Here is a 27,329-nt window from a genome sequence, read left to right on the forward strand (position 1 = left end):
ACTCACTAAGCTTTCGGGCTTACAGTTTTAGTTTATTGTTTCGGGTTCAGCGGATGGCCGCGGGAAGGCGAAGGCGTGACCGTACACTTCCTCGATTGATGATTATGATTTCTGGGAACTTTGATGTTTAAACTATTCTGAAAACAAATTGTAATGACTGAATGGTTTTAAATGATTTAAAAAGTTTTAAATTGGCTCGAATTTTGTGGATGTTACAAGTTGGTATCAGAGCCTTGGGTTGAGTGAAATGGAGAACACTAGTGTGAATCAAGTCTCAAACTAAGGAAAATGTTTTCGAAATCATTTTTAACAGCTTTCAAAAATAAGAAGGGAGGATGTGAAGTGTACGATCAACCAGAGCTAGTAAGTTGACCCCGAAATACCATGTAGTTATTTGATTATGTGATATGTTAGAACATCATGCTAGTACTAGGCTAGGGACCTTCAGGAATTGCTTGATAGAATTGCCTGATTATATGATGCCTGCTAGACTACAGTTTTCCTTCTATGAGATTGACATCATTACTATAGTTGCTTGTGTATGTATAACGGTTGTACATATTTAAGATCTTATAGCCTAGGATATGTTCTATTCTTGTTGATTAGGGGCTTAGGGTAGGATCAGATATTCGAAAGTCTATAGGGTCCAATGTTATGTATGTCTAGCATACATTAGTGCTGCAGGGTTGGTGGAAGTTTCATGGATGGGCGGGTTGTGTGAGGTCGTGAGGCCATTTACTAGAAATTTAACATTCCTATAGGAGTGAAAATTGAGCGCTCGCTATGATTATGTATATTGTTAGGGAATTGTGATGATAATTAAGATAAATATGGGTAGGTGTGGAAGGTAGTATGGGCCCGTACTACTGAAAGCACAGGACCCATACGCGTAGCTAGGAAGTCACAACCCCTAGGTTGGGTTGGGAGTCGGTCCCCTGTCATTCTATGGATTATCATAGATCTTTCTGGTGTCTTACCAGAATGGTGGTTACGAGACGTCTTGAGACCGGATCCAGGTTTGGATCAGGAGCTGGTAGCGAGGATACGCCAGCATTTTTAGAGGATCGTGTTAGTGAGATCATCCAGAAAGAGGTAATTGAGATTGTCGAGGGGCAGTTTTCGGTGATGTTCGGGTCTATTAAGGCCTCCATGGTTTAGTATTTCTACGAGCGCTATGCAGCCCTTGCTGAGACGGCTACCCTAAAAGATTCAGCAGTTATACGACGGTAGGGGGAGGAGCTGGCCGAGCTTTCCAGTATCGAGACTTGTTGCTGAGACATATCCCGATGAACAGAGGACTGCAGTTCCTTGATATCAGGGAGATATTCTGAACTCGTTGCATTCTGCGGGTTGACCAGGAGTGGCTGGCACATGATTTTCTAGATTTGAGGCTCGGGGGTTTTGTTCGAGGTCGGAATGTGAGTTGTGGGGACTCCGGAAAGGAGTAATGATCACGTTCAGCTGGGGTTTTGCAGCTGGAAGTGGAATAGCAAATTGATGAATTGGACTGTCGTTTTACAAGGCAAGGATGGTGTCCTTTTAGTTTTCTAGCTCGAAGGAGTGAGCAGGCATGTGACCTCAGGATCAGGTTGTATTCCAGCTCGGGGTCAGTTAGTTGTAGGGATTGGCGACGTTATTTCAGCATCGGTGAGCGCAAGTGGGTCGATGTGGCTTAAGTATTTTGTGAGGTCCGGTTTGCCTTGTATCTCTTGTATCGGTCGGTAACGATTGATTGTGCGACCTATTGCACTTTTGGGATCGTAGACTATATCTTGGGAGTATTTTGTAGCCCAGTTTAGGGCGGAGGTTGCTTCAGCTACTGTAGTTCATTCGTGGACGATTGAGCGGGTACGTGAGTCAGGGTGCGAACCATGAAGGAAATGACTTCTAGAACCCGAGGGCGGGAGACTTGTTTGGAGCACCTTTGGAAAAAGGGTATTATGTGGGAGGTCTACGGACAGGGTTCCATAGGATGGTCATTCAGCATTTTTAGGAATCAGTGGTTTAGCAACCGTTATTTATTGGCGGATGAAGGCGCCAAAGGTAGTAGCTCATTGCTGAGGTAATAGTTGGAATATCTGTCTTTTGGTCTTCAGGAATTTAGTGTGGGGTCATTCAAGCATCAGTGACTATCGGTTTCACTGGTATTCAGGAAGTGTTCATCCAGTTCTTAAGATGTGTGTGATCATTGGGATTGACTAGTAACGGAGCACTAGTTGGGAAGAGATGGTTGTCATCGGATAGATCGTCGGAAAGTGAGAAGGATTGGTAATTCTCCAAATTATTATGTATTGTGAAGACTTAATCAAACCTAAGTGGAGGAGAATTGTCCCGTGATACAGAAATAGGATCGGTGTTGAAAATGGGATGGATCTCGTATCGTTTTCAGGACGGAAGACAACCCAAGAGGGTGTTTAGTTTGAGGGTTCTGTGAGTTGGACGCTCGGTAAAACTCCCCAGCATGTGTATCATGTCTTCTTGGTGCTTGACACTTGAAGTCAGGGAACCAGGTTGGAGTTCTAGTCATGAATTGAGTCCAATTCGAGTTTTCGGTCAAGGGTGTGCTTGACCCTGAGGGTTTGTGGGATTGATAGATTGAGGGTTTTATTGGCTGCTAGGGCTCGACAGTAGTTTCAGCACGAGTGTTTGGGTAGCATTTGTGGTAGACACGCAGGTCGGGGAACAGACCACGGATTTTCGAGAGGGTGGACGATTGACGTAAGGCCTAGGGTTAGGCCGTGGTTAGAATCCACGGAATGGATCAGGCGTTTTGAACCCCAAGTGGGTGAGAACAATCATGTTGAAGACTCTGTAATTGTTGTAGATCTATGTTCGGGTATTGAGTATGCTGTTATATTATAACAATCAGAAGGTCTGTCCCCACGTATTGAACATGCTAATAGAGTTGGTTGAAGACTCCAATGTATTTTGGTTAGATCAGAAGTTGTTATTAGAGATCGAATGTAGTACTGAGGATCTTGGTGATCTCATTAGTTCGGAGCGTCTCAAAGGACTAATCTTCTTGGATCTGGAAATACTCCAGTTGGGGACTGGGAGTATATCTGAAAGGGTATTCATCAGCTTTAAGAAGGCTTGGGTTTGGAATGTCTTGTCATTCAAGTTTTGGGAACCAGGTTAAATCTTTCTCCTGGTCGTCTATGGTGACACATTATATGTGTTATGGGATAGCAAATTGTTCTGCAAGTGGATAGTGTGGGGTACCGTGACACTTGTTGGTGTTGTGAAGGACATTGATTAGGCCCTCTTAAGGCAATGGATGAGGTGAGAATCTCCAGGACGGAGCGTTGGGGCAACTGAAGTGACTACAACAATATCGATAGATTATCAGGAGCATTCCAGTCATGAGCTGAGGGTTGGAGAAGGCATACCAGATACATGTTGTGGGCTCAGAGGCAATCCATACCTATGCTAAGGACTATATGAGGGTATTCCAGTCATAGGTTGTGGGCATAGAGATTGTGTTGGTTATGTATCTGGTAGGAGCGTGTTCGGATTGGATGTATTGTTGAGATTCGGGAGAGTTGCAGTCGGCTGTGTCGAATCAAAGGATGGTGGATGAGATACAATGATAGATCCTTGAGTCTCAAGTTATAAGTAGACCCGAGTTATGTTCATAAAGGTATTCCAATCTAGGGTATTCCATCCTGAGGATGACCGAACCCTATGATTGGACCCGATATGTTTGGTATTCCAACCCGAGGGTTGATTGGGCTAAACATGTGTGGGGATACGAGGGTATTCCATTCTAAGGATGACCGGATCCGTCGTAGGCATGCCTAGTATTCCAGCCTGAGAATGATTGGGCAAGGCGTGAGTGTTCGTGTCATTAATCGATTGATTTTGTATAATATTATGGAAGCTGAAGGACGCATTATCCTGTCAACACAAAGGGTTCGCTTCAGGAAGAGGAAAGTTGGGTTTCCGATACTTTAGATCATCATGATTTTGTCAAGTTGGCAAAGTGGCATATAGAATAGACCTTTTGAAAAGGGTCGGTTGGATTTGTGTCGCTATTGGCAGTTGCAAAGGAGCATATTGGATGAGTAGGTGGTTGTATCATTGGGTGGTGTTCAGGTTAGAGGGCACCTGCACTATGTAGGGAGGCAAATGGCAACATCGGAAAGGATACGGGTAGACTTAGGAGCCAGATTCCAAGATGCGGGAGCATTATCCTGAATTATTTGCCACAGCAGGCTTCGAGGACGAAGTCTAGTTTAAGTGGGGGAGAATTGTAACATCCCAATATTTGTCAATTATAGTCCCTGTGGATTGAATGGTGAAGCCATGAAAGTCTAAGGGCTAAATTTCAATTATTAGGATCAGGAGGAGTACGTTGCGTGTACATAAGGGTACGCTGAGCATACTAGGCGTGCCCTAGTACGTTGGGCGTACACTTGTGTATGCATGGCATACTCATGGTAGAAGGAAACCCTAATATTTAGGGTTTTGGGGACTATATAAGCAACATTATGAGCACACGACCCTCCCTTACCCCAGCCTACACTACTTAGAGTCGTTTTCCCCAAACCCTAGCCATTTCCTTGAGTGTTTGAGCTTTTTGAGTGTTCTTGAGTGTTTTAAGAAAAGGGTGTTGCATCAAGGAGTTGGAGAAGTAGATCAAGCTTGTAGATCTGAAGTTGGTTTGTGCCCTAGAAGCTCCAAAAGGTAAAAAGCTTGGAACTTTATACTTATATGAGTTAGATCTAGTCATTTTAGCTTTATGGAAGCATTCTTTTCCCAAAAGTCCCAATTGGTGCATGCTATAATTTGGACGAAATGAGTTGTCCTTTCAGACCTTAGAAGAGGTATAAGGCACCAACGTCAGCCCTCTATTTTGTTATTGGGATTATTAATGTGTGATATGTTAGCTCGGTATCCTGGTAGATAGGATGGTTATATATTAGTATGATCTGTTAGATCAGATGTGGTTATGCTTAGTGACCTATAGTTGGTCTGATTGTCTGTATGCTAGTTGTTATGCCAGTTAGGTAGATCTGTAGAACTACTTGTAGTATCATGTGATTATTTGTATGTGTATTAGTTGTGTTATATGTCGACATATTATGTGCGATGGGTTAAGGTGATATTGTTCCGTGGGGTACCCAACAAACCCAGGAGCATTCCAGATACGACCTGAGGGAGACTCGTATCGTGGGCTCGATGGTAATCAGATGTGAGTTGTGGGCTCGGAAGGTAATCCAGACTCAGACTGTGGGCCCAGGGGTAATCCAGTTTATAAAGTCGTAGACCCAGTACATGCTATTATTTATATATTTGTTATGGGAAGTGCATCGGTATGTTGGCATTCAAACCCAATAATTGAGGACCTGGGGTATTCCATCCTCATGGATGATTGGACCCATAGTATGTTGTTTGTCATTATATGTGTATTGTTGTGTGTATGGGTATTTTGGGGGTAACTCACTAAGCTTTCGGGCTTACACATTCAGTTTATTATTTCAGGTTCAGCGGATGGCCGCGGGAAGGCGAAGGCGTGACTGTATCCTCGATTGATGATTATGATTTCTGGGAACTCTAATGTTTAAATTATTTTGAAAACAAATTGTAATGTCTGAATGGTTTTAAATGAATTAAAAAGTTTCAAATTGGCTCAAATTTTATGGATGTTACACAACCAATGCCCCTTTTATTAGCAATAGAAGTAAACAGACTCTTTTGGAATGGTACATGGTACAATATCAAACTTAGCGTTTCTCTTTACAATTTGGTCGAATGACTTGACCATTGACAAACCCTTTCCATTGGGAAGAGAAAGCTTTTCTGGACTTCCAATGTTTCCATTGTCAGTGTCCATGGAAGTTTGGGAAGTAGATCTTTCAATCAAATTTGCTTTACCATTGCATCAAATCATTGTTGATTCAGCAGAAACAAGCAAATATGTTAGATCAATAAGGGCCATGGCATGATATCCAATATAGTAGTCCTTAAAGAACCCGCTATATAACTTAGGAAGTGATTCAAGAACCAAGTCAACAACCAACTTCCTTAAAACACCGACACCCACCATTCCTAGCCTGTCAATGCATGACTTCATCTCCAAGACATGTGCACACACAAACCTTCCATCTTAGTGTTTACTAGCCAATAGGGCTTGAGTGACCTATACCTTTTCAAGTATTTAAACATGTGGGTCGAGGAGAATTATTGGAGGAGGTGAAGGAAGAGAAGTCCCACTATAACACGAACAAGGGATGAATCTTTCACCTTGATCGTCTTGTGGAATATCATCTTGATAATGAAATCTATTTCCAAAAGATTTAGGAATGTCATAGTTGTCAGAACTAGACATCTACAAGGGAGAAATTCAAGTTTTGTTGATTTAAGTCCTTAATATAACACCTAAATGAAATATTAAGGCTAGGACCCAACACAATATTCTACAATTCGAAAGAGGGATGTCGTAATCCAATTGTAAACTATTTGTCGGTATGTAAATGACGATTTACCAATTCAACCACGAAAATGAAATTTTAAACGAGTTAAGTTTTAAATGAAGCCCCTAAATCTTTTGAGATTTATTGAACTTTTCAATGACATGTTTAATCTCGATTTTCCCTTCAAGTTTATAACTGGGATACCGAGGATCACAAACAAGGTGTGAATAACCATGCAAATATACTTGGTACTCTCAATGTCATTTAACACCTAATCAATGTGATGGTTAACCACACACGCTCCATTGATCTATGACAAACATCGAGCAACCCTTTGCCACTCTTACTATTCCAAGTTAGGTTGTCAGTTAACCATACACGCTCCACTAACGACTTGGTAAGGTGCAAAGTGTAATTTCATGGGTTAGCATCAAATTCACATTTTTCCTAAAGTAACTAAGATTGGGAATTTATAAAGTGTTTAGTCACTTTATAATTCATTATAATTTTAATGAGGGTTTAGTGTCCTATCCTACCCGTTTGGCTAACGACCCTCGACTAGTCAAGGAAGCGATGGGTGAGAGTGGACACCCATTAAACCACCATTTTATAGGAAGTAACCTTATACACCCTTATAGACCGACTTCGTGAATGAGGCCTACTAACGGTAAGATTGATCTTTTACTTATACGTATATAATATATTAAACTTTTAATTTTATATAGCATAAGAGTGCATTTTAAACTTTTAAAATACTTGATGGTTTAATCTATTAATAAATTATACTCTTAATTTAATTAAAATTAAACCATGTTATTATGAATTTATTAATCTTATCTTTTAATTAAACACTTAATTAACTTAATTAAATCCATAAGAGTGCAATTGAAATATTCAAAAAACATCAAGATTCTTAATATAAAAATTCAAAATTAAAAACTATTTAATTAATTTTAGGTTATGAACCCAAGAGTTGCACTTTTAACTACAAGATTTTAGAAATTAATGTTTCATATTTTGAGACTTTTCAAAGACCAAAACTTGAGGGCAAGTTTTGTAACTCCTGAAAAACCTTTGAGTTCCAAATTTGATAAATAGATTTGTAACTCCATAAAACTTTTGAGTTAAAAAATTTGATGGCAAGTTTTGTAACTCCTAAAAACAGTTAGATCAAATTTTAAAACCAATAAAATAATTATAATTTTATCTTTTACAAATTTGACTTAATGCAACTCTTATAGTAAGATAACTTCAAATCAAATTTTACAAACAATTAGCTTATCATACAAACTAGTAAAAAATTTCAAGATTTGACAATTTATCTTTTAATTGGATGGGATAATCATTACAATATCAGAAAAAAAAAAGATTAAGGTAATGATCCAAATTCAATTATGGCCAAAAAACCTGAAAATCTGCTAACAGACTGCTGAACTCGTTGAGTCAGATAATGGACTCGTCGTGCTCATGATGAACTCGTTGAGTTCATGAGCGGACTCACCGAGTTCACCCTGCCAGAGTGCATAATTTCATTTTTTCCAGATTTGAACAATTAGCCATGAATCAAATATAACAGAAAACAACCCATGGTTCTGATACCATTGCTGGGTTTTATGTATTACAACAATCTTATGGTGCACATACAACCCTAATGCTTTAGATCTAAGTTTTCTCTAGTTATACATGCAACAAAAACTATCTAAAGCATGAAGACTACAACTAGCATACAATTTGATATTTGAATCATGAAATATTATGTAGAAAATTACCTCCTTTTGTAGCTTGTTTTATTTTTGGCCTTTAAGAACTTAGCATCCCAAGTGTGATGCCTCAAATGGTTCACAACAACCCATGAACAAATAGAGGAATTTGAGAGAGAGGTTACTAGGCACAAAATCGGCTATATGAACTCCAAGAACACTTAAGCAAGATTTTAAGCTATAGGATTATATATATATATATATATATATATATATATATATATATATATATATATATATATATATTGTAGGATTCCAAGGGTCATTGGTAAACCCTAATCCATACACATAGGATTATGATCCATAACTCATGTGGATAACTCCTTATGAATTCTTACATAAACTTAGTCCATTATGGATCAATAGCCCAACCCATATGTATCACTAATTTACATAATTAGTCCCCATTAATTTAATTAGTCTCTTTTGATCACTAAATTAATTCCAAATTAATTATTGATCAATACTAATTAAATTTTATGATTTCTCAATTAATATGTTATACTTATAATGTAAATCATAAATAACCTCTCACTCAAATATCCATCCTATCAAATTTTCCTGGTGATATACAACCCGAAATGGACCATGCTACTCTTGGTTCAAGTAAATACAAATTATATTTATGGGTTTAGACACCTAATCCAACAATATAAAGCTCCAAACTTGACGTATGTTTCTCTAGATCTTCATTAAGTCTTGATTTTGCTTTCCTTTTGTCCTAAAGTCTACGGCTTGGTGAGTATGAGGTACTCTTAAGCCTTCAAGGTGTCCTTTCAGACGTTTTAAGGCATTTCACGTCATAAAGATGAAAGCTTAGCCTTTGATTTGTACCCATCCAAGAGTTAGGGTGTAGAAAAGGGTGAAGTAAGCTAGGTTTTTAGTGTTGGGATTCTTCTAGCCATGCAAAGGCATAAAGTTTGAAACTTTATGGCCTTAGGGGTCTTTGTGGGTTCATATCTAAGTTTTGGTCGTAGGGTCTTAAGACATTAATACATTTTTCATGGGTTTGCATGAGGGGTACGTACGCTAGGCGTAACTCCCTGTATGTCACGTGTACTGCATCCCAGTCGTGATCCTCCCACTTCCGCCGAGTTTGTTGCGCGTACCAGTCGGTATGTCGAGCGTATGGCTCAGTCCATCTTGGAGTATTTTTGGGCCTTAATCGTTGGGCTTGCTTGTTGGGTTGGACCCTATACTTTCTTGTTGTTGGGCCACTTATGATGTTGGGCATATATTGGAACTTAGACGAGCGTACACTCAGCGTACAAGGCTCGTACGCCCAGTACACGCGATCGATCAGGAAACGAGCTTGCACCCAGTACGCTCAGCGTATTTAGGAGTACGCCCCGTGTACTAGCCTGATCTCAAACCTTTGGCCAAACAACTTAACCACTTTAGAACTTATCACCCATTCCACAAAATAACATCATATTAACGTCCTAACCCATAAAGTTGAAGGCTTTAAGCCTTTGCATGGCTAAAAACAACCCAAGGTCCAATTCTAGCATATTAAATCCCTTAAGTGAAACATCAACCTTGCATGGTTACACAAAACCCATCAAGTCATCATTTTTAGGAACAATGGACCTCAGAAAAGCTTAGATCTATCATTCAAAGTTGTTCGAGTAGCCCATACTACCAAACAAAGCATAAAGGACCCAAAAAATGCATAAACAAGGCCCTAAACTAGATCTCGGATAAGAAATCATCAAGTTGAGAGCTTTATACCTCAAATAGCTTGCAAAGTTGATGATGGTTCTTGATCTACAAGCTCAAGACACACTAAAGCAACCTCCAAGTTCTCTTCCTTCAAATCACCAAAAACACGACCAAAACTCAATTCTAAGCTCAAAACTTAAAAATGACACTTCGGGTTTAGGGGAGTGGAGGCTGACCAAAAGATAAAACTAATGCAACATAAGTTATTTAAATAGGGCACAAACCCTAAAAATTAGGGTTTCTCCATGCTTAGCGTACCCCCTGCGTACGACCAACGTACATGGGCGCCTTCTCGAACATCAAATGAGCCAGTACTATGGGTGAGCATTTAGGCCGCTAGACAAGACTGAACCGAATCATTTTTTTTGGACCCCCATACCGGTTCTCGGTTCTAAAATTCCATCAAAACTGGTCTGGTTTTTTTTCCGGTTCAGTCCAGTTTTTACAAGGTTTAGAACAGGTTGGACCTGATTTAAATAAATAATAAAAAAAAAAACTCATCTTTGATTGATGGTCCCTTTCCCATAAGGCCATAAACAGTACGTACTCGAATACTCTTAGCGTACTAATTACCAAACGAGAAGAAAGATCGATTTCAACATTGGAATCCTAGTGTGGAGTGTGGACGACTCGGATGTAACCCTTCTCTGATTCTCTCAACCTTGCAATTCGTAAGTATCAAGTATCGATTTTACAGGTTTCTTCCTTCTCTCAACGGCTCAACCTTCTCGGCTTCTCCCTCTTCTAGTTTCATCAGTCAAAATCGATTTTCACTCTCCTCACAAGTCTTACGAGTGATTCAATCATAAGTAATGGAATCAAAAATCTAGAATGCTAATTGGATTAGAGGTGATGATGATGAAACTCAATTAAGGGTTATGATTCTTGGTTGTTTTTTTGTTAATTTTTGAGGTTCTAAAAAGCTCGTCATGGCTCTGCCATGGCGCGCCATGACTCCAAGTCTTCTATGTGCCGCCAAACTTTACCAAAACGCCGCATTGACTTATATATGTGTATAAAAATAAACAATAGTTGAAAATAATATAAAAATATGAATTATATACAAAATTACCACCTTAAGTCACGCCTTACAAACAATGTGGCTTGCCAATGCTCAAAAAAGCTTGAGGTTTGACATTGTCGCCAAGTCACGCCTTACGTTATTTAGAACCTTGATTTTTTTTTGAATTAACAAAGAATGTTGTTATATTTAGTTGAATTCTTGTCAAATAAAATTATTGTTATTATATGTAAACTAGGGTTATGATTTTTTGTTGATTTTTGTTAATTTTTGTTGAATGTCATAAAATATGTTGTTATATTTAGGTTATTTGTTGTCAAAAAGTTTTTATTGTGATTGTATGTAAACTAGGGTTACGATTTTTGGATGAATTTTGTTAATTTTTGTTGAAATGTATAAAGTATGTTGCTATATTTTTTTGATTAATTGTGAAAAAGTTTTTGTTGTGACTATATGTAAACTAGGGTTACAATTTTTATTTGAATTTTGTTAATTTTTGTTGAATGTTATAAAGTATGTTGCTATATTTTTTTTATTAATTGTGAAAATACTTTTGTTGTGACTATATGTAAACTAGGGTTACAATTTTTGGTTAAAATTTGTTAATTTTTGTTGAATGCTATAAAGTATGTTGCTATATTTTGTTTATTAATTGTGAAAATATTTTTGTTGTGACTATATGTAAACTAGGGTTACAATTTTTGGTTGAATTTTATTAATTTTTTTAATGTTGTAAAGTATATTGCTATATTTTGTTTGTTAATTGTGAAAATATTTTTGTTGTGACTATATGTAAACTAGGGTTATAAATTTTGGTTGAATTTTGTTAATTTTTATTGAATGTCGTAAAGTATGTTGCTATATTTTGTTGATTAATTGTGAAAATATTTTTGTTGTATCTTTATGTAAACTAGGTTACGAATGTTGATGCATACAAGTTTATTGAGAATACACCACAAATTAATTTAGTTAACGAATCAGAAAAAGATGATGAATCAAATTTTAACAAACGAAAAAGAACAAATGGAAAAACGAAAACAAGTCAACAAAAAAAAAAGAAAAAAACAAAAAAACAAGTGCCAAACAAAGATCTTTTTGTTGGGACACATTTGATAAAATTATGATAGATGATGATGGTGGTGTCAAAAGAAGATATGGACAATGTCATTGGTGTGAAAGGCTACTAAAGGTGGATGTGGAAAGAAATGGGACTTCTAGTTTACTCAAACACATAGGTAGGTGTAAAAAAACCCATAACCTACAAGATCAAACTCAAACCAAATTGAATCCAAAGAAAGAGTCAAATGGGGAGACTAGTGTTAAAACATGGAAACATGATGATGATAGGATCAAAAAAGCATTACTTAACCTTTTTGTGGTAGGCGAACTACCTTTCAAGTTCGTTGAAAACGAGGCTTGTGGAATACACCAACACACTTAATGCTAAGGTCGTGTTGCCATCTAGAAATACGATATCCCAGAATGTTTCTAAGTTTTACATAGAAGAAAGAACCAAAATGCTTCAATTTTTAAGTAACCCAAAGACCGCTATACATTTGACAACAGACACTTGGACGTCTTCTTGTTAAATGACTACTTACATGGTAGTCACAACTCACTTCATAGATGAGAATTGGATAATGCACAAGAGAATTATAAACTTTAGGGAGATAGATAGCCATAAGGGAGAGGATATGGACCGAGACTTACTCGATTCCATTTACGGATGGAGAATGAAAAATGTCATGACCATTACCTTGGACAATGTCGTTACAAAAGACAAGGCAATTGAATTTTTGGTCGAAAAGTTACCCAATCTTTACGATGGTGGAAAGAATTTCCAAGTTAGGTGTATGACCCACATTTTAAACCTTACCGTAAAGGATGGACTAAAATACCAAAACTATCATGTTGAGTGTATCCAAAAGGCGGTACGGTATATCAGATTGTCACCACAAAGAATAAACAAGTTCAAGAAGTCGATGAAAGATCGTGGCTTACAAACGAAGAAGTTTCTATGTGGTGACACCCCTACCCGATGGAACTCTACTGTCGAGTTATTAAAGTCTGCATACCGGTTACGAGAGGCATTTATGGAATTTGGCATAAGAGGTAATAGTAAATTACTGAAATCGTCCCTATGGTTTGGTCAAAATTACATGTTTGGTCCCTGAATTTTTTTTGCACTCAAATCGTCCTCGTGGTTTGATTTTGTTGCGTTTTTCGTCCCTATGGTTTGGTCAAAATTGCAAGTTTGGTCCCTAACTTTATGTATGTAAGGGACGAAAAACGCAACAAAATCAAACCACAGGGACAATCCGAGTGCATAAAAAAGTTAGGGATCAAACGTGCAATTTTGACCAAACCAGGACGATTTCAGTAATTTACTCTATTTATTTTAAGTTCTATTTCAGCTTTTCAGCAATATTTTTAAAATTTTGTAATCTGTGAAAATTTTTAAACAACCATAACTCATTTGTTTTAAGTCGGATTGACACGTGGTTTTTTCCAACGTTTAATTTACAGTTTGTAGATGAATTTAGGGGCTGTTTGGCAAGATCTGAAATTTTAAGAGGTTTGAATTTCTAAGAGGGTCTGAATTTTTAAGATCTGAATTTAAACATGTTTGGTTAGAACCTCTGAATTCTTATACTGAATTATAAAATTGACCATTTACCCTTATGTATTATTTTTGTTTATAAAACAATTAAACCAAATTTGTGAATAACTAAAAAAATATAAAAACACCATACAAAAGAAAACACTTTCAATTTTGTATAAAGTATAACGAAATAGTTTATGCAAACACAATATGTTCTTGAACATGAAAATGGAAAAATGTTGCTAACCTAAGGACCATAATCACAATTGAAAGTTAATTGGTTAAACAAATTCAAGAATAACCATCTAATGGCCACAATCTATTACTTGCAAATCCAATCTAAAGACCATAATAACAACCAAAACTTGATCAATTAAACAAATTCAAGAATAATCATCTAATGACCACATTTTCCATTTGAATAGTTCCATAGATGTAGCACATAAAACCCTGTCTTGCACACTTTCTCTTCTGGCTTCAACATTATCTACCATAGACAAACAAAAGGGGATAAAATTAGGCTCTTTTTGTGCTTCAAAGTCTACATTAAACTATTAATCAAATATCCATAACACAATTATATACCATAAATGCTTTTGAGGACAAGAAACATAACAATTTACATTAACTGTACATATAAACACAACTATACACCAATTCATCAATCAAACTTTAAGAACATGTCATGCCGGATGAAAATTTGTAACCAAAACATCATAGCCAACTGCTGTGATTTAGGGTTGGAAATAAACACATAAAAAATTCCACAAAAATCCAATAACAAACCATCAGGTTCTTCTTCTCCATTAAGAATATCAAGAATATGCTTCAAAAATCATATATTTTAGATAATAACATAAATCAGAGAAAACTTCACATAAATCAGAATATAGAAATCAATGATTGGAGTAAGGGGATGTCACTAGATCATATGAGAAAACGATCGGAGAAAACCAAGAGAAAAAATATAGAAACCGTCGATTGGAGAAGAACGAAGCACATACATGTTGTCTTGTTGTTGAACGGCGGACCTGGAGGTGTTGGTGTTCAAAGGGAGCCGACAACGAAGTGGGCTCGTTGGGGGGGGGGGGGGTTGTTGCCGGCGATGCTAGCTGTACCGGCAGAAGCGGTGGTCAGCTGGTGGCGGAGAAAATAATAGAGGGGTGCAATCATGAATCGAACTATTGACGATGCAATGGGAAGAAAGGAGGCGTCGTCGGCATCTGTGAAAGAAAGAGAAGAGGGAAATAAGCGAATTATAAAAGAGGGAAAAAGAGGAATGCGCGTTCTTCCTTTTAATTCATACACAACTTCACATCTGAAAAATTAAGAGACATCTGAAAAATTAAGAGGGATATATTTGATGGGTTTTGGTTATAAGACATCCTATGTGCTCATACAAACCCTAATGCTTGGATCTAGGTTTCTCTATTGTACATGCTTTGAATCCAAGACTTCAAACCCTAATTCTAGCATATGGAAATCGATATTAACATATAATAAGGTTTAAGAACATACCTTGATTGTTATATAGCAATAACAATCCTAATTCCACCTTGAATTGACTTTGGAATGCTTAGAGTCACAAGTGTCACTCCTCTAATGGCTTACAAACACCAAGAGCAAATGGAGAAGGTATAAAGAGAGTAGAGAGAGGTTAGAATTCGTCCTTAGGACTTCTTGGGAAGGGATGCACGAATTCATGAGCCTTAGGGTCTTTATATAGGTGTAGAGATATGGTTTCAGTCATTATCCTTATCTAGTTGCTTATCCACAAAGCAACCCATAAGATAATCCTTGAATCCTTATCATAGTCGAATTGTAAGGCCTTATCACCTTAAATTCGTCCAACCTAATAATAAGATAATCCTTACCTTATTTTGTAACTATCACATAATTACAAATCAGCCCCTCTAGTTTAATTAATTACACTTGATCACAAAATTAATTCCTAATTAATTATTGACCAATATTAATTAAACAAATATGATTTCTCCATTAATATATTATTCTTATAACATATTAATAAATCATAATAACCTCTCTTTCTATTTATTTCTCCAATCAAGTTGCTTTGGTGAAGGCAACCCAAAAGGACCATGCACCATCGGGTCAAGTACATACCAGAATAGTTATGGACTTAGACACTAATCCAACAATATTCAGATGTTACCAAACGGTCTACATCTTAAAAATTAAGTAGTTGCCTCTTAATTTTCCAATTAAGAGGCTACCAAACAAGGCCTTAGACTATAAATTTATTGATTTTGGTATTATATTCAATGAGTTACAGTCTTTCAAAGTTGAGCTATCAAATCTGAAAATTTTCAGTTTTTCAACAACATTTTTAAAATTTTGTAATCTGTGAAAATTTTTAAACAATCATAACTCATTTGTTTTAAGTCAGATTGAAATGTAGTTTTTTCCAGCGTTAAATTTACAGTTTGTAGATGAATTTAGACTATAATTTTGTTGATTTTGGAATTATATTCAATGAGTTACAATATTTCAAAGTTGAGCTATCAAATCTGAAATATTTCAGTTTTCTAGCTATTATTTAATCAGTACGCCCAACACACTCATAGACTATGCCCAACGTACTCGGCTAGGCACTTTAATGAAAGCAATTCACAATAAGGGTCAAAAAGAAGCATATGAATAAATCTCCAATGTTACACCTAAGTTTCACATATTCGATGCAAATGACCCTTCTAACAAAAATACTTTGCTAGATGTTAAAATTATAAAATTTTCAAAATACCAATTAATGAAAGGTTTTATTATTATTGTTTTTTTTATCATTTACTCATATTTCCATAATTTAATTTATTTCGCTTGCATTTATTTTATTCCAAATTAAAAAAATATATATTTTTACAAAAAAAAAAAAAAAAAAAAAAAAAAAAAACTTTTAGCACCCAAAACAGGATGTTACATATAAACAACATTCAATTATATAGAAACTCTATCTGTTTATGCATAAAATTTATGCAAACTTCTCTTCACACGAGAATCGAAAAGAATGCATGCATAAGAGTTGTCAATAATGAACATACCCGTAACAACGGTAGGGTTAGCAACTGCCTCCTCTTTCCCCATAGTTAGTACTCTCCCTGTGTTACCAGTTGTTGTTGTCTTGGGGCAGTTTCTCTTGTAGTGACCGGCCTCTCCACAGCCATAACAGGCTTGACCAACACCCGCTCCAGGGGCCTGATTGGTTGGTTGGACTGGTGCCTTGCAAACTCGAGCTGTGTGCCCCTTTTTGCCACAGTTGTTGCAGAGCATTTCACGGCATGGGTCGGGATTATGATGATAATTGCACTTGCTGTACCGAGGGAGGGTACCAGTATATCCGCTGGTAGGTGCTTGAGCTGCAGGAACAGCGGTAGGAGTAGTGGCAGTGTGGACTGCCACCGTTTGTTGTTTCTTAGAAGGATCCTGCGAAGACTGTCCCTTACGTTCTTTCCAGAACTTTCTCTTCCCACCACTCACCTTTGCTAGTTCGGGAGTGGTTGCTGCTGCATCAAGATCAACTTTGTGATCTATGAGAGTCTGCGTCAGGCACTTGGCGCTGTCAAAAGTGGTAGGCCTAGCAGCCATGACATTTCCTTGAGTTGGGGGCGTCAATCCCCAAATGTATCTCTCTATCTTCTTGCTTTCCAGGGTGACCATTCCCGGACAAAGAAGAGCCATATCACAAAATCTAGTTATGTATGAAGCAATGTCAGAACCCTTCATCTTAAGGTTCCAAAGCTCGTGCTCTAGTTTCTGCATTTCCGCGAGCATAAGTTCCTTCAAACTTTCCCAACCCGTAGCGTTTGCTACCGGTAGGGTTAGGAATTTAACCCGACTATTCCACCAGTTCAGTGCTCTGTCGGTGAAGGTGCAAGTTGCAAACCTTCACCTTGTTTGCTTCTGAGCATGCACAAATCTCGAAGACCGATTCGATCTTCTCGATCCAGTGAGTTAGGGCAATGACACCTCCATTGCCATCAAAGGATCTAGGCTTTGCATTCATAAATTCTTTGTAGGAACACTCCTTCTGGTGTCCCTGGCTTCCATCGAGATTGAGGGGTTGGGCACCACTTCCCGACCCGCTAGAGCCGCCAGAATTTATCTGCGACATTGCGGTAGCCACAGCGACCGTGACGTCTGCCTGGAACATGGCAGGATGGAACTAGGAGGTGGTGGTGCTGGATCTGATGGGTCATTGTTGTTCTTTTTGTTGGGTCTTTTCTTTAGAGGCATCTCTTTCTAAAATAGTCAAGAAGAAGAAGATGGTAAGTCCCTTAGACTTTGAATCAAGAGATAGGAAAGATATATCTTAATATGATAGATAAAGTGTTCTACTAAGAGATAAACAAGGAAGAGTTACTAATGCAAGTAAACTACCGCTAAGAAGAAATAAGTAGCAACACTTGGAATGTATCTCTACAATGTATTTGGCTCTGGCTAAAATACTCCTATAGCATTTTAAGTTGTATGTTTTGTTCTATCGATATCTCGTTGTATATACTTGGTAAGTTTTAGGCCTGCTGCAACACAACGGTCACTCTTAAACACATGTTGGTCGTTGTGACATCCCCATTTTCACGGCCAGAAAAGACCGATTTTGTTTATGCTTTATAAAAATCAGAGTACCTCTTTTAATAAAAATGTTGTAGAATTTGTTCCCAGTAAAACATGATAAATACGTTATCAAAGCATAAAATCCAATATTTTCTATCATGTTTGTTGATTACAGTATGTATAGTATGATCCGTTGAAAACTCTGGCTACCACTAGTATGTATGTTCTTGTTTGAAAACTATGGCTATCACTAGTATATAATGTGGTATTATCACTTAAAATAAAACCAGATGTTATATCCCTGGAATACCCTCCCGTATAGTATGTAGGTAGTCTTATTAATTAAAATAAAACTATTGAAGAATGATAATCCCGTAAACAAAGGTTAGTTTATACTATTGTGAGTTCTTATAACCATGCTAATTTGACTGATGACCTCTGCGACGTTTCTTTAGGTGCCGTATGTTACGAAATTTGTCACCCCAGGCATGTCTGCCTAACTGTAGCTAACAGTTCAGGTGTGGGATTGTCGGTCTCGAATAGATCTATTCACAAATCTCACGCTCTCCCTCTAGGAGCTCTGGCTATACTAAATGTAGAGGATTTACCAGTACCCCGAAGGGTACAATGAAGAGATGTCTCACAATCCTGTATTAACTAGTTTACATGTTGTTCTGTTGTTCTCATGTTTAAAATCATTTGTATACTGTGTAGAGTATAAATAATTATGTGTAAAATAATTATGCGTAAAATAATTATTTAGTATGATACTCTTGTTATATGTATGTAATAATGGATAAACTAAATCTGTCATAGTTTATATGTTCAACCGTGTAAGTAGTTTGTATCTGTAAAACCGGTAATGAAATTCCCCAAACTATACCCATTATAGTTTGACTGATATGTTCATGAAACTGTTCTGAAAACTATGCAATTAAATTTAGAAAACGTCCCTTATGCTCCACATAATACAAACGGGATAGAGTATCTAAACGCTTTATGAAAACCATTGATCTATAAATTGCATAAAATTTTGATTCATCGAAAACCTTTATGTTTGGCGTGTATCCCCCCTAAAAACGTTTAAAACCATAAAAGCGTAGGGGTATGAACTCACAGTTTGACATGGGATTCGAATGTAAGTCGATAGGAAGCTGAGTGTCAAATGAAGTCTCAAACACAAGCGGATCCTATTTAACATATAATAGCACATATATGTATTAGATTAGGGTAAAACACCCTTAGATGGGGAAGGAAACCACCTCAGGGACTACGGAACACTTGAAACTAAGTGTTAGAATCACATGTGATTGAAAATGGGAGTTTGTGGCCGCACAAACGGGTGTACGGTCATGGGTTTCCGGCCCAACAAAGTTTGTGGCCCATGGTTTACAGCCCAATGGGTGTATGGACAAGGAGTTTGTGCCTATACACTCATGAAGAGGGGTTCAAATTGAGGCGTTTTGTGTTCCTTTCTAGCCCCTTGGAAGTGTTCTAAATCCCATACTTAGCCTTAGGGTGATTTTAAGGCCAATAATCGACCAAAAACTAGAGTTTGCGGCCAATGAAGGGTGTACGGTCGTGCACATGGGTTTACGGTCGTAAACCCTCCATGATCATGTCTTTTGGGTCAGTTTTTAGGTGTAAAACAAGCATTTCTAGTAGATAACAAGCATAGGATGCAGTTACTTTCTATTAGGAAGCTTAGAATGGGGTTTTAGCCATTAAAAACTAATGTGTGTTCTTGGTGAGAGAGAAGATCTAGACAAAGATAAGATTGATGAGATAGGAACGTGGATTCATCACTAGATAATAGATTGATATACAATTCAAGATGAAGGAACACTTACATTTTTAGGGATCCTTGAGCAAAAATCGATGGATGTAGAGAGAGAGAGAGAGAGAGAGAGAGAGCAGAGAGAGAAATCCTTTGAAGTGAGTAAAGTGATAAATGAAGGCCAAGCATCCCTTATATAAGGGTGAGTTTTCGGTCAGTGGGTGAGTGGGGGTGTACGGCCTTAAACTCGAGTTTAAAGCCGTACACTCCTCTCAAAGGGGTGTTCGGCCCGGATACTATGTTATGATCTAGAAAAATCGTTCTTGGTTCCAAACCTTGATTGCAATGAGATTAGAATACTCAATTAGACCTAAAATAGTGCTAACGAGAGTAGAAATATATCTGAATTGATTGATTTTTAGACGATTCGTACAAAAAGAAATTTCAAGTTGTTACATTCCATTTTTTTAAATGTTGTAATAAATAGAGTAACTAAGTTTTTAAAATTAAGGATGTGACGATACTTAACTTGTGATCAAAGGGCAATACCGGTAATTCACTTTATAAAAAAGAGTGGTAAAATTCGATTGAGAGGGGGCTTATTGAATGTCACGTGTACTAAATCTTCTTATTTATTAGATTAGAGGATTTTTTTTATTTTAATAAATGTGACTTGAATAATTAATGGAAAATGTAGCGGAAGGGTAACTAACTGTTGAGTTTGTTCTCATTTGGTCCTTTTTTTTATCCAATATACTTTCGAACTTGTTGTTTGTGTTCACCATAACCTTTTTGACCGACTATCACAGGTGATAGTCGGTCGCCGGTCAAAATGGTTACGGTGAACATAAACAACAAGTTCTATGGTATATTGGGTACATAAAAAAAGGAAAGGGACCAAATGACAACAAACTCAACAATTGATTATGTCACACCCCCGAACCAGACGGCGGAAACGTCCGGGGGCTCGTGTGACTAACAATAGAATAATCATCACAATGAATATACATGAAACATAACACATTCATCACCAACATTACAAAATACAACCATCATTGTTTACATCAAGTACATTGTTAAATTACATAAGTTCAAATTGTTATAATACGACAAGAGATATTACATAATCGAAACCAAACACACTTGCAATTCTTCCAGCTTAACGATTACATGAGAATACAAGTTATTTTGAAACGGGTCAACATATATAATGTTGGTAAGTTCATAAGTATGGTTGAATAAAAGTCCTTGTATCTTTCGTAAAAACCCAGAAAATATGATATTTTGTGTGAATTGTTTGAATATGATGTGAAAATCAAGTGTGATTGCATGTGTGAAATTCATAGTTATAACGTGTATGAGTGTAGTTTAAATTCATTGTATCATGAATAAGTGATAATTTTATATGACTATTTTTCCCAGAAAATCCGATATTTTCTGTCTTAATGTCTAGGTTCTTGTCTCGTTGATTAAGTGTTTTTGTGATGACAGAATTAAAGAATTAATCTTCTATGTGTTTTAAGTGGTGTTGAATCCCTACGAGAGCCATTATAACCATGCATGATAATGACTAGGTCGCCCGTCTTGGTATTTTTCCAAATGCCGGTCTTGCTAAGGATGTTGTCGCCCTAGACTGGCCTAGGCTAGCTGCAGCGAGCGGCTAAGGCGTAGGGGTCACCCCATATAGATCTATACACAAACTCCCGCTTTCCATCCATGAAACTCTGATTATAACTACAGGCTACGATTGTACACTCAGAGGTGCCAACCGATAAGTCTCACTAGATTCTCAACCTTTCTCGATTGATAAGAATTTTCCCATGTTTAATGTTTTACTTGTTAGTTATAGATTCTTCCATTCCAAAGGTATGTATACAAATTCATAAATCATGTAGAGGTATATTTACGATCTACAAGTATGTGGATTTTCATTCCAAGCCCAGTTAACATGTAAATGGGCCACAAATGTCCAATAACATAATAAAAGGGTAATTTAGGCCTAATTGGCATGAAAATGGGCCACAAAGGCCCAACAAGCATTAAACCCATAAATTAGGCCCAAATCAACATGTAAGTGTGTCGCAAGGCCCATTAACACATCATGGAACACATTGGGCTCAATATACACTTAGTTGGGCCCTTAGGGTCCAACGGCAGAGTACCATGAACATTAAGCCCAATAATTGATTAGCAACATATTTTGTTCGTTCGTTTTGTTTCGTTGATCGTTTTAGCTCAACGTTTACCAAATTGACATTATGAGGCATTTTGTTTGTAAAAACGACAGTTTTGTCCAATGATCCTCAAATTTTTAGTTAAGACCCAAAGTTTTGTAAAAATGATACTTTAGTCCATAAGTTATAAAAATTTGCAGTTTTGTCCCAACTGTCTAAAAATTTACGGTTTAAACCCAAAAGTTATATTTTCACATTTAGAACCATGTTTTGCAAAAAACTGCATTTTCAGCCCCTTGTTTGTAAAAATTTACACTTTCGGCCAAAATTTTGGAAAAATTTACATTTTTGGTCCAATTTGAAATAAATGCTATTTTTACCCTTAAATTTGGTTTATCTTCACTTATGATCCCAAAATTTGGAAAAATATCATTTTTAATCCCAAACTCCATTTTCCCTGCAATTTGGGCCCCAAAAACCATAAGGCCCAAATGTTGTCCCATTAAGCTTAAATTTTCATTTTTATCCCTTTTTCAAGTATGTTTAACATAAAAAACACCTTTTTATACAAGTAGGACATGGTTGGACCTTAATAAATCTTGAATGACACTTTTTACCCTTATCTTTTGTTTTCGTGACAATTTTGACCTTTAACAAGTTTCTTGTTGAAATCTTTTGTATCTTAAACATGTAGTCACTTATAGCTTGATAATGTGATGTATATGGTGTCATAGTTCATAGATATTTGTTATATATATATATATATATATATATATATATATATATATATATATATATATATATATAGGAATATGATCAAATGAGAACGCCTAAAAGGTTGAGAACGCGAGAACACTTATCAGCCAATCATTTTATTAGGGTATTTAAGTAAATTTGTATTTAATCTAATTTTTAATTAATATAATACAATTAATAATCAATATATTATCCATTAATATTTACCTATAATTAAGGGATATTCCATAGTTATCGTTCAAGCAGATATTGAATTGAAGATACGATTTCTAGGGAGGATTTCCAGTATAGAATTCGGGATTTTGCATTCAATCAACTTTTGTATATTGTTCATCAGTTAAAGTTGAAGATAATAATGCAGTATACCATTCGTGATTCAAATCAATTTCGATATCGGATTGTTTTGATTACAGTAGCGATGATACGGAAGATGATGATCAATATGGCGAAGAAGCAATCAACTGTAATGAATATGATGACGCCGATTTCTATAATTCGGATGATCAATACAGCAGAAGAAATCAATTATCTGATTAGGCGAGTGAAGGTAAAAAATGAAAACAACATCAACATCTTGTAAATACAGATCGTGTTTTACAAGAATTATTGAATTTTTGTATATGATGAATATGATCGGAGTACATATTTGTATACGATTAGTCATATACATTGCATGTATTAATTATGTAATGTTGGTGTATATCACCATGCGTTATACAGGAGTCCTTAGCTGTACATTTTTTCTTAAGTTTAATACAATGTTGATTAAGTTTGATAATCATTTGTGATTATGCGTTAATACAATTAAAATGAGTAAACACTTCAACTTTGATTACTGTTTTACAGACGTTGTACAGCAGTCCCTCATTGGTGATTTTTTCTTAAGTTTAATACAATGTTGATTAAGTTTGATAATCATTGGTGATTATACGTTAATACGATTAAAATGAGTAAACACTTCAACTTTGGTTACTGTTTCACAGACGTTGATTATGATTATAAAATTCTGTAGTTTATGTATACGTAATTGATAGAAATTTATATCATGTCTTGCATGTCGCATTAATGTTGTCTGTTGTCTTAAAAAACAGGTACAAATCGAACTGATTCTGAAGAGGAATCATTCAATAGTAATGTTGTTGACTCATCTGGTGTGAAAACCAAGTTATGGAAACCTATTGTTCCTAAAGATTTTATGTCAGATGTAGATGCTATATATCAATCATTAGAGGAGGCGGTTGAAATGTATAAATTATATGCAGATAAAGCAGGTTTTGGTGTCAGGTAAAATACAGTAACGAGGTTTGGTGACAAAACCATTAAAAAAGGTATGTAGTGTGCAACAAAATGGGTAAAATACCTAACAGATCAACTGACACTTTGGATCCTGAGGGAAGTGGAAGGAATAAACGAAACTCAAACTTCAAAATCACGGACTTCAAGTCATTGATAAAGTTTGAAAGGTTACATATGCAAACTAATTCTTGTAAAATATATGAGTTTCAAGAGAATCACAACCACCCCCTAGAGACTAAAGAAGAGAGACGGTATTCAAAATGTGCACGACGACTTAGTTATAAAGACAAGGAGTTTATAGTGCGTTCTTCAACATCTAACATTGGTGCAACAAAGGCACATAAGTTACAAGCTAGTTTGAAAGGAGGTTATGAAAACGTTGGCCCTGAAGCAATTGATTATAAAAATTTTAGAAGGAAGATGGGAAACATTATAGGTGACAAGGATGCACAGCTGGTTGTTGACAAAATGAACATGAGAAAAGATGAGTTACATAACTACACATTTGAGTATAAATGTGTTAATAGTGTGTTAAACACAATGTTTTGGGCGGATGAAACCGATAAGTTATATTACAAGGAGTTTGGAGATGTGATAACATTTGATGCTACATTCCGAACAAATAAGTATGCTATTATACTTATTATACATTTTTTTTATTTAAATATGAATATTGATGTATTTTGAGTTTATAATCAATGTTGAATTTGTTTTTAATTACCTTTTTGATACATGTATGGAATGATTTTTGTGGCGTTTACAGCCATTGATAACCACAAACGTTCAATAAACATTGGAGCAGGTTTGTTAAGCAACGAGTCAATAGAATCTTATTGTTGGTTGCTCGAAGCTTTTTTGAAAGCACATGTAAAACACCCTCAATTAGTGTTAACAGACCAAGATCCAACAATTTTACAGGCCGTTGAAGCAATATTTCCTACTTCTAATCATCGTTTATGTATGTGGCACATTATGAAAAACTACAAGACGAGGTGTGTATATTTTGGTTTAAGTAAACACGCAACATGTTTTATTCAGCAATGATTTACACAGTTTACATATTTTTAATAACGATTAGCATACATATTGTTTATTCATAGTTAATCTTATAAATTTCTATTTTCTTTTTTAGGTTTCAGCCGATTTTTTGAAAAACACTGATTTTCGAAAGCGTTTTACGAAGCTTGTTTGGAATGTCTACATCGAGCCTAAAGTGTTTGAATCAAGGTGGAAACTGCTTATGAGAAAATTCAAATTACAGGACAAAAGATGGTTCAAAGACATGTACAGGGATCGAAAACTTTGGATTCCAGCCTATTTTAAAGACATGCCACTACACAGTCTGATGAAAACTACTTCAAGGTCTGAAAGTGTGAACTCATTTTTTAATAAATACTCTAACTCTAGTAATTTTCTTATCTATTTCATGATGAACTAATACACCGCAATTGGAAAGCAACGAAATACTCAACAGAAACTAGAACATGATACAAAAAATGGAAAGCATAATATGACGCTTCCAAGTGGCTTACTAGAACATGCAGCTGCGGTTTACACTAAAACAATTTCTATGAGGTCAAAAAGGAAATATTTAAAGCAGCCTGGTACTGTTTTGTCGACAGTGTTGAAAAGATTGATGGGTGGCAAGTTGTTATGATTACACAAACGGATAAGAGCAAACAGTTGAAGATAAAATGCAAGGTTATATTCATCGTTTAAACGTTTTTCATTAGTCATCATACAAGTATATTATATCATTATTTTTAAATTACATATATTTTTTTCAATATTATGCAATAACCACCAACTAATATGTTAATTCAATCCGTTACTAACATACATTATTTTTATTATACAATATAGGTTGAACTAAAGTTGCCTGAAAAAGAAGTTAAATGTTCATGCAATCACTTCATACGTACTGGCATTTTGTGTCGTCATATTTGTGTTGTATTGAAAAACAACCATGTTGAAGAGATTCCAGAGCAGTATATTCTAAGAAGATGGAGAAGGGATGCAATTTCCAGCCATTTGCTTACCATGAAACATGTTGCCATGGAAACAGAAGATGACACCTTTAAACTTCTAACAGAGGCATACAACAATATTGAATATTGTTTGGATCATTTCAAAAGAAGCAATGAGAAATTGTTGGAATTTGTTGAAAAAACACGTACGTTGAAGCAGGCAGCAATGGAGTTTGGCAGTTCAAACCAAACATCACCTGATAACGATGAAGAAGAAATTATTCGGATGCTTGGAATACGCGGCATTCCTGATGAAATAAATATCCATCCACCTGCATCTATACGTACCAAAGGTAGTGGAATTAAGAAAAGAATGGTTAGTGCTATTGAGAAAGCCGTTGCAGCTGCAAAGGAAAAAACCAGAATGTGCACAGGTTGCAATCAATATGTTAACCATAATTGGAGGAGTTGCAAAGTAAGACTTGCACGGAAGTCAAAAGCAAATTAAAATTGCCCATTCGTTTTCCCAATAGATTTTACTTTTCTATTAGATTTATGAATAAGAATATGTTTCTATGATTTAGTATGTTATGTTATCTTAAAACACTTTCATTATTTTTAACGTTTTGTTTTATTCAACGATAAATAATAGCAATGCGAAATTTGGTAATCCTAACAGATTAATGATATTATCTGGCATTTAAACCTCTTTTATTTGATTAAAACAGTTCACACTTAGAATTGATATACTTTTCCTTTCTTGAAATTATAAAACCATCAATCATTATATACTATAGTCATATACAATTAAAGCAGTATTCATAGTTTATTGTATGTTGTTAGTAGTATATCTTAATAACAAATGTTTGTACGATTAACTTTTAAAACACCTATACATCATATATTGATTTACGTTTGCTTTTGGGTAAATTTTAGTCATAAGTTTAACCATGGTCGACTTTAAACCCTTAATTATAGTCAATAATGAATAACATCATAAATACATTAATTATTTTCAACATATTGATGATATGAAAATTGTTAAATACTCTTCTGTTAAGTTAAAACAATTTGCATTTAAAGTATAATATGTTAGGAATAATTCAAGTATTTATGCTATTATTCAATATTTGAATAACAACATACTTTAAGATATAATCCCAACAAAAATCATTATATAATATAGATATATTCACTTTAATTATTAAAAATTTTGATTGTATGGTCATAGTAACATAGCATATTAACAAATGTTTGTTAGTAAGAATC

At 35.9% G+C, this 27,329-nt stretch overlaps 1 protein-coding gene across 1 annotated transcript; it reads left to right on the forward strand.

The window, feature by feature from the left end:
* The first annotated feature begins 981 nt into the window (after positions 1-981).
* On the forward strand, positions 982-26,568 carry LOC145009796 (uncharacterized). The gene is made up of 8 exons (XM_078968427.1): positions 982-1,092; positions 11,834-11,960; positions 12,047-12,154; positions 23,889-24,081; positions 24,165-24,684; positions 25,226-25,455; positions 25,716-25,794; positions 25,957-26,568. The coding sequence occupies exons 1-8, from the start codon at positions 982-984 to the stop codon at positions 26,566-26,568; spliced, it is 1,980 nt and encodes a 659-aa protein (XP_078824553.1).
* The last annotated feature ends 761 nt before the right edge of the window (positions 26,569-27,329 follow it).

Source organism: Lactuca saligna, chromosome 8 (assembly GCF_052625555.1).
Source record: "Lactuca saligna cultivar CGN05327 chromosome 8, ASM5262555v1, whole genome shotgun sequence".
In the NCBI taxonomy this organism is placed as follows: domain Eukaryota; kingdom Viridiplantae; phylum Streptophyta; class Magnoliopsida; order Asterales; family Asteraceae; genus Lactuca; species Lactuca saligna.

Bases quoted from the DNA above. Each gene is read 5' to 3' on its own strand.
- LOC145009796 (XM_078968427.1), top strand. From the start codon at position 982: ATGGTGGTTACGAGACGTCTTGAGACCGGATCCAGGTTTGGATCAGGA. The intron at 12,155-23,888 runs GTAGGTGTAAAA...CTTAAAAAACAG, and splicing joins TAGTTTACTCAAACACATAG to GTACAAATCGAACTGATTCT. The intron at 25,456-25,715 runs GTCTGAAAGTGT...TTTTGTCGACAG, and splicing joins CTGATGAAAACTACTTCAAG to TGTTGAAAAGATTGATGGGT.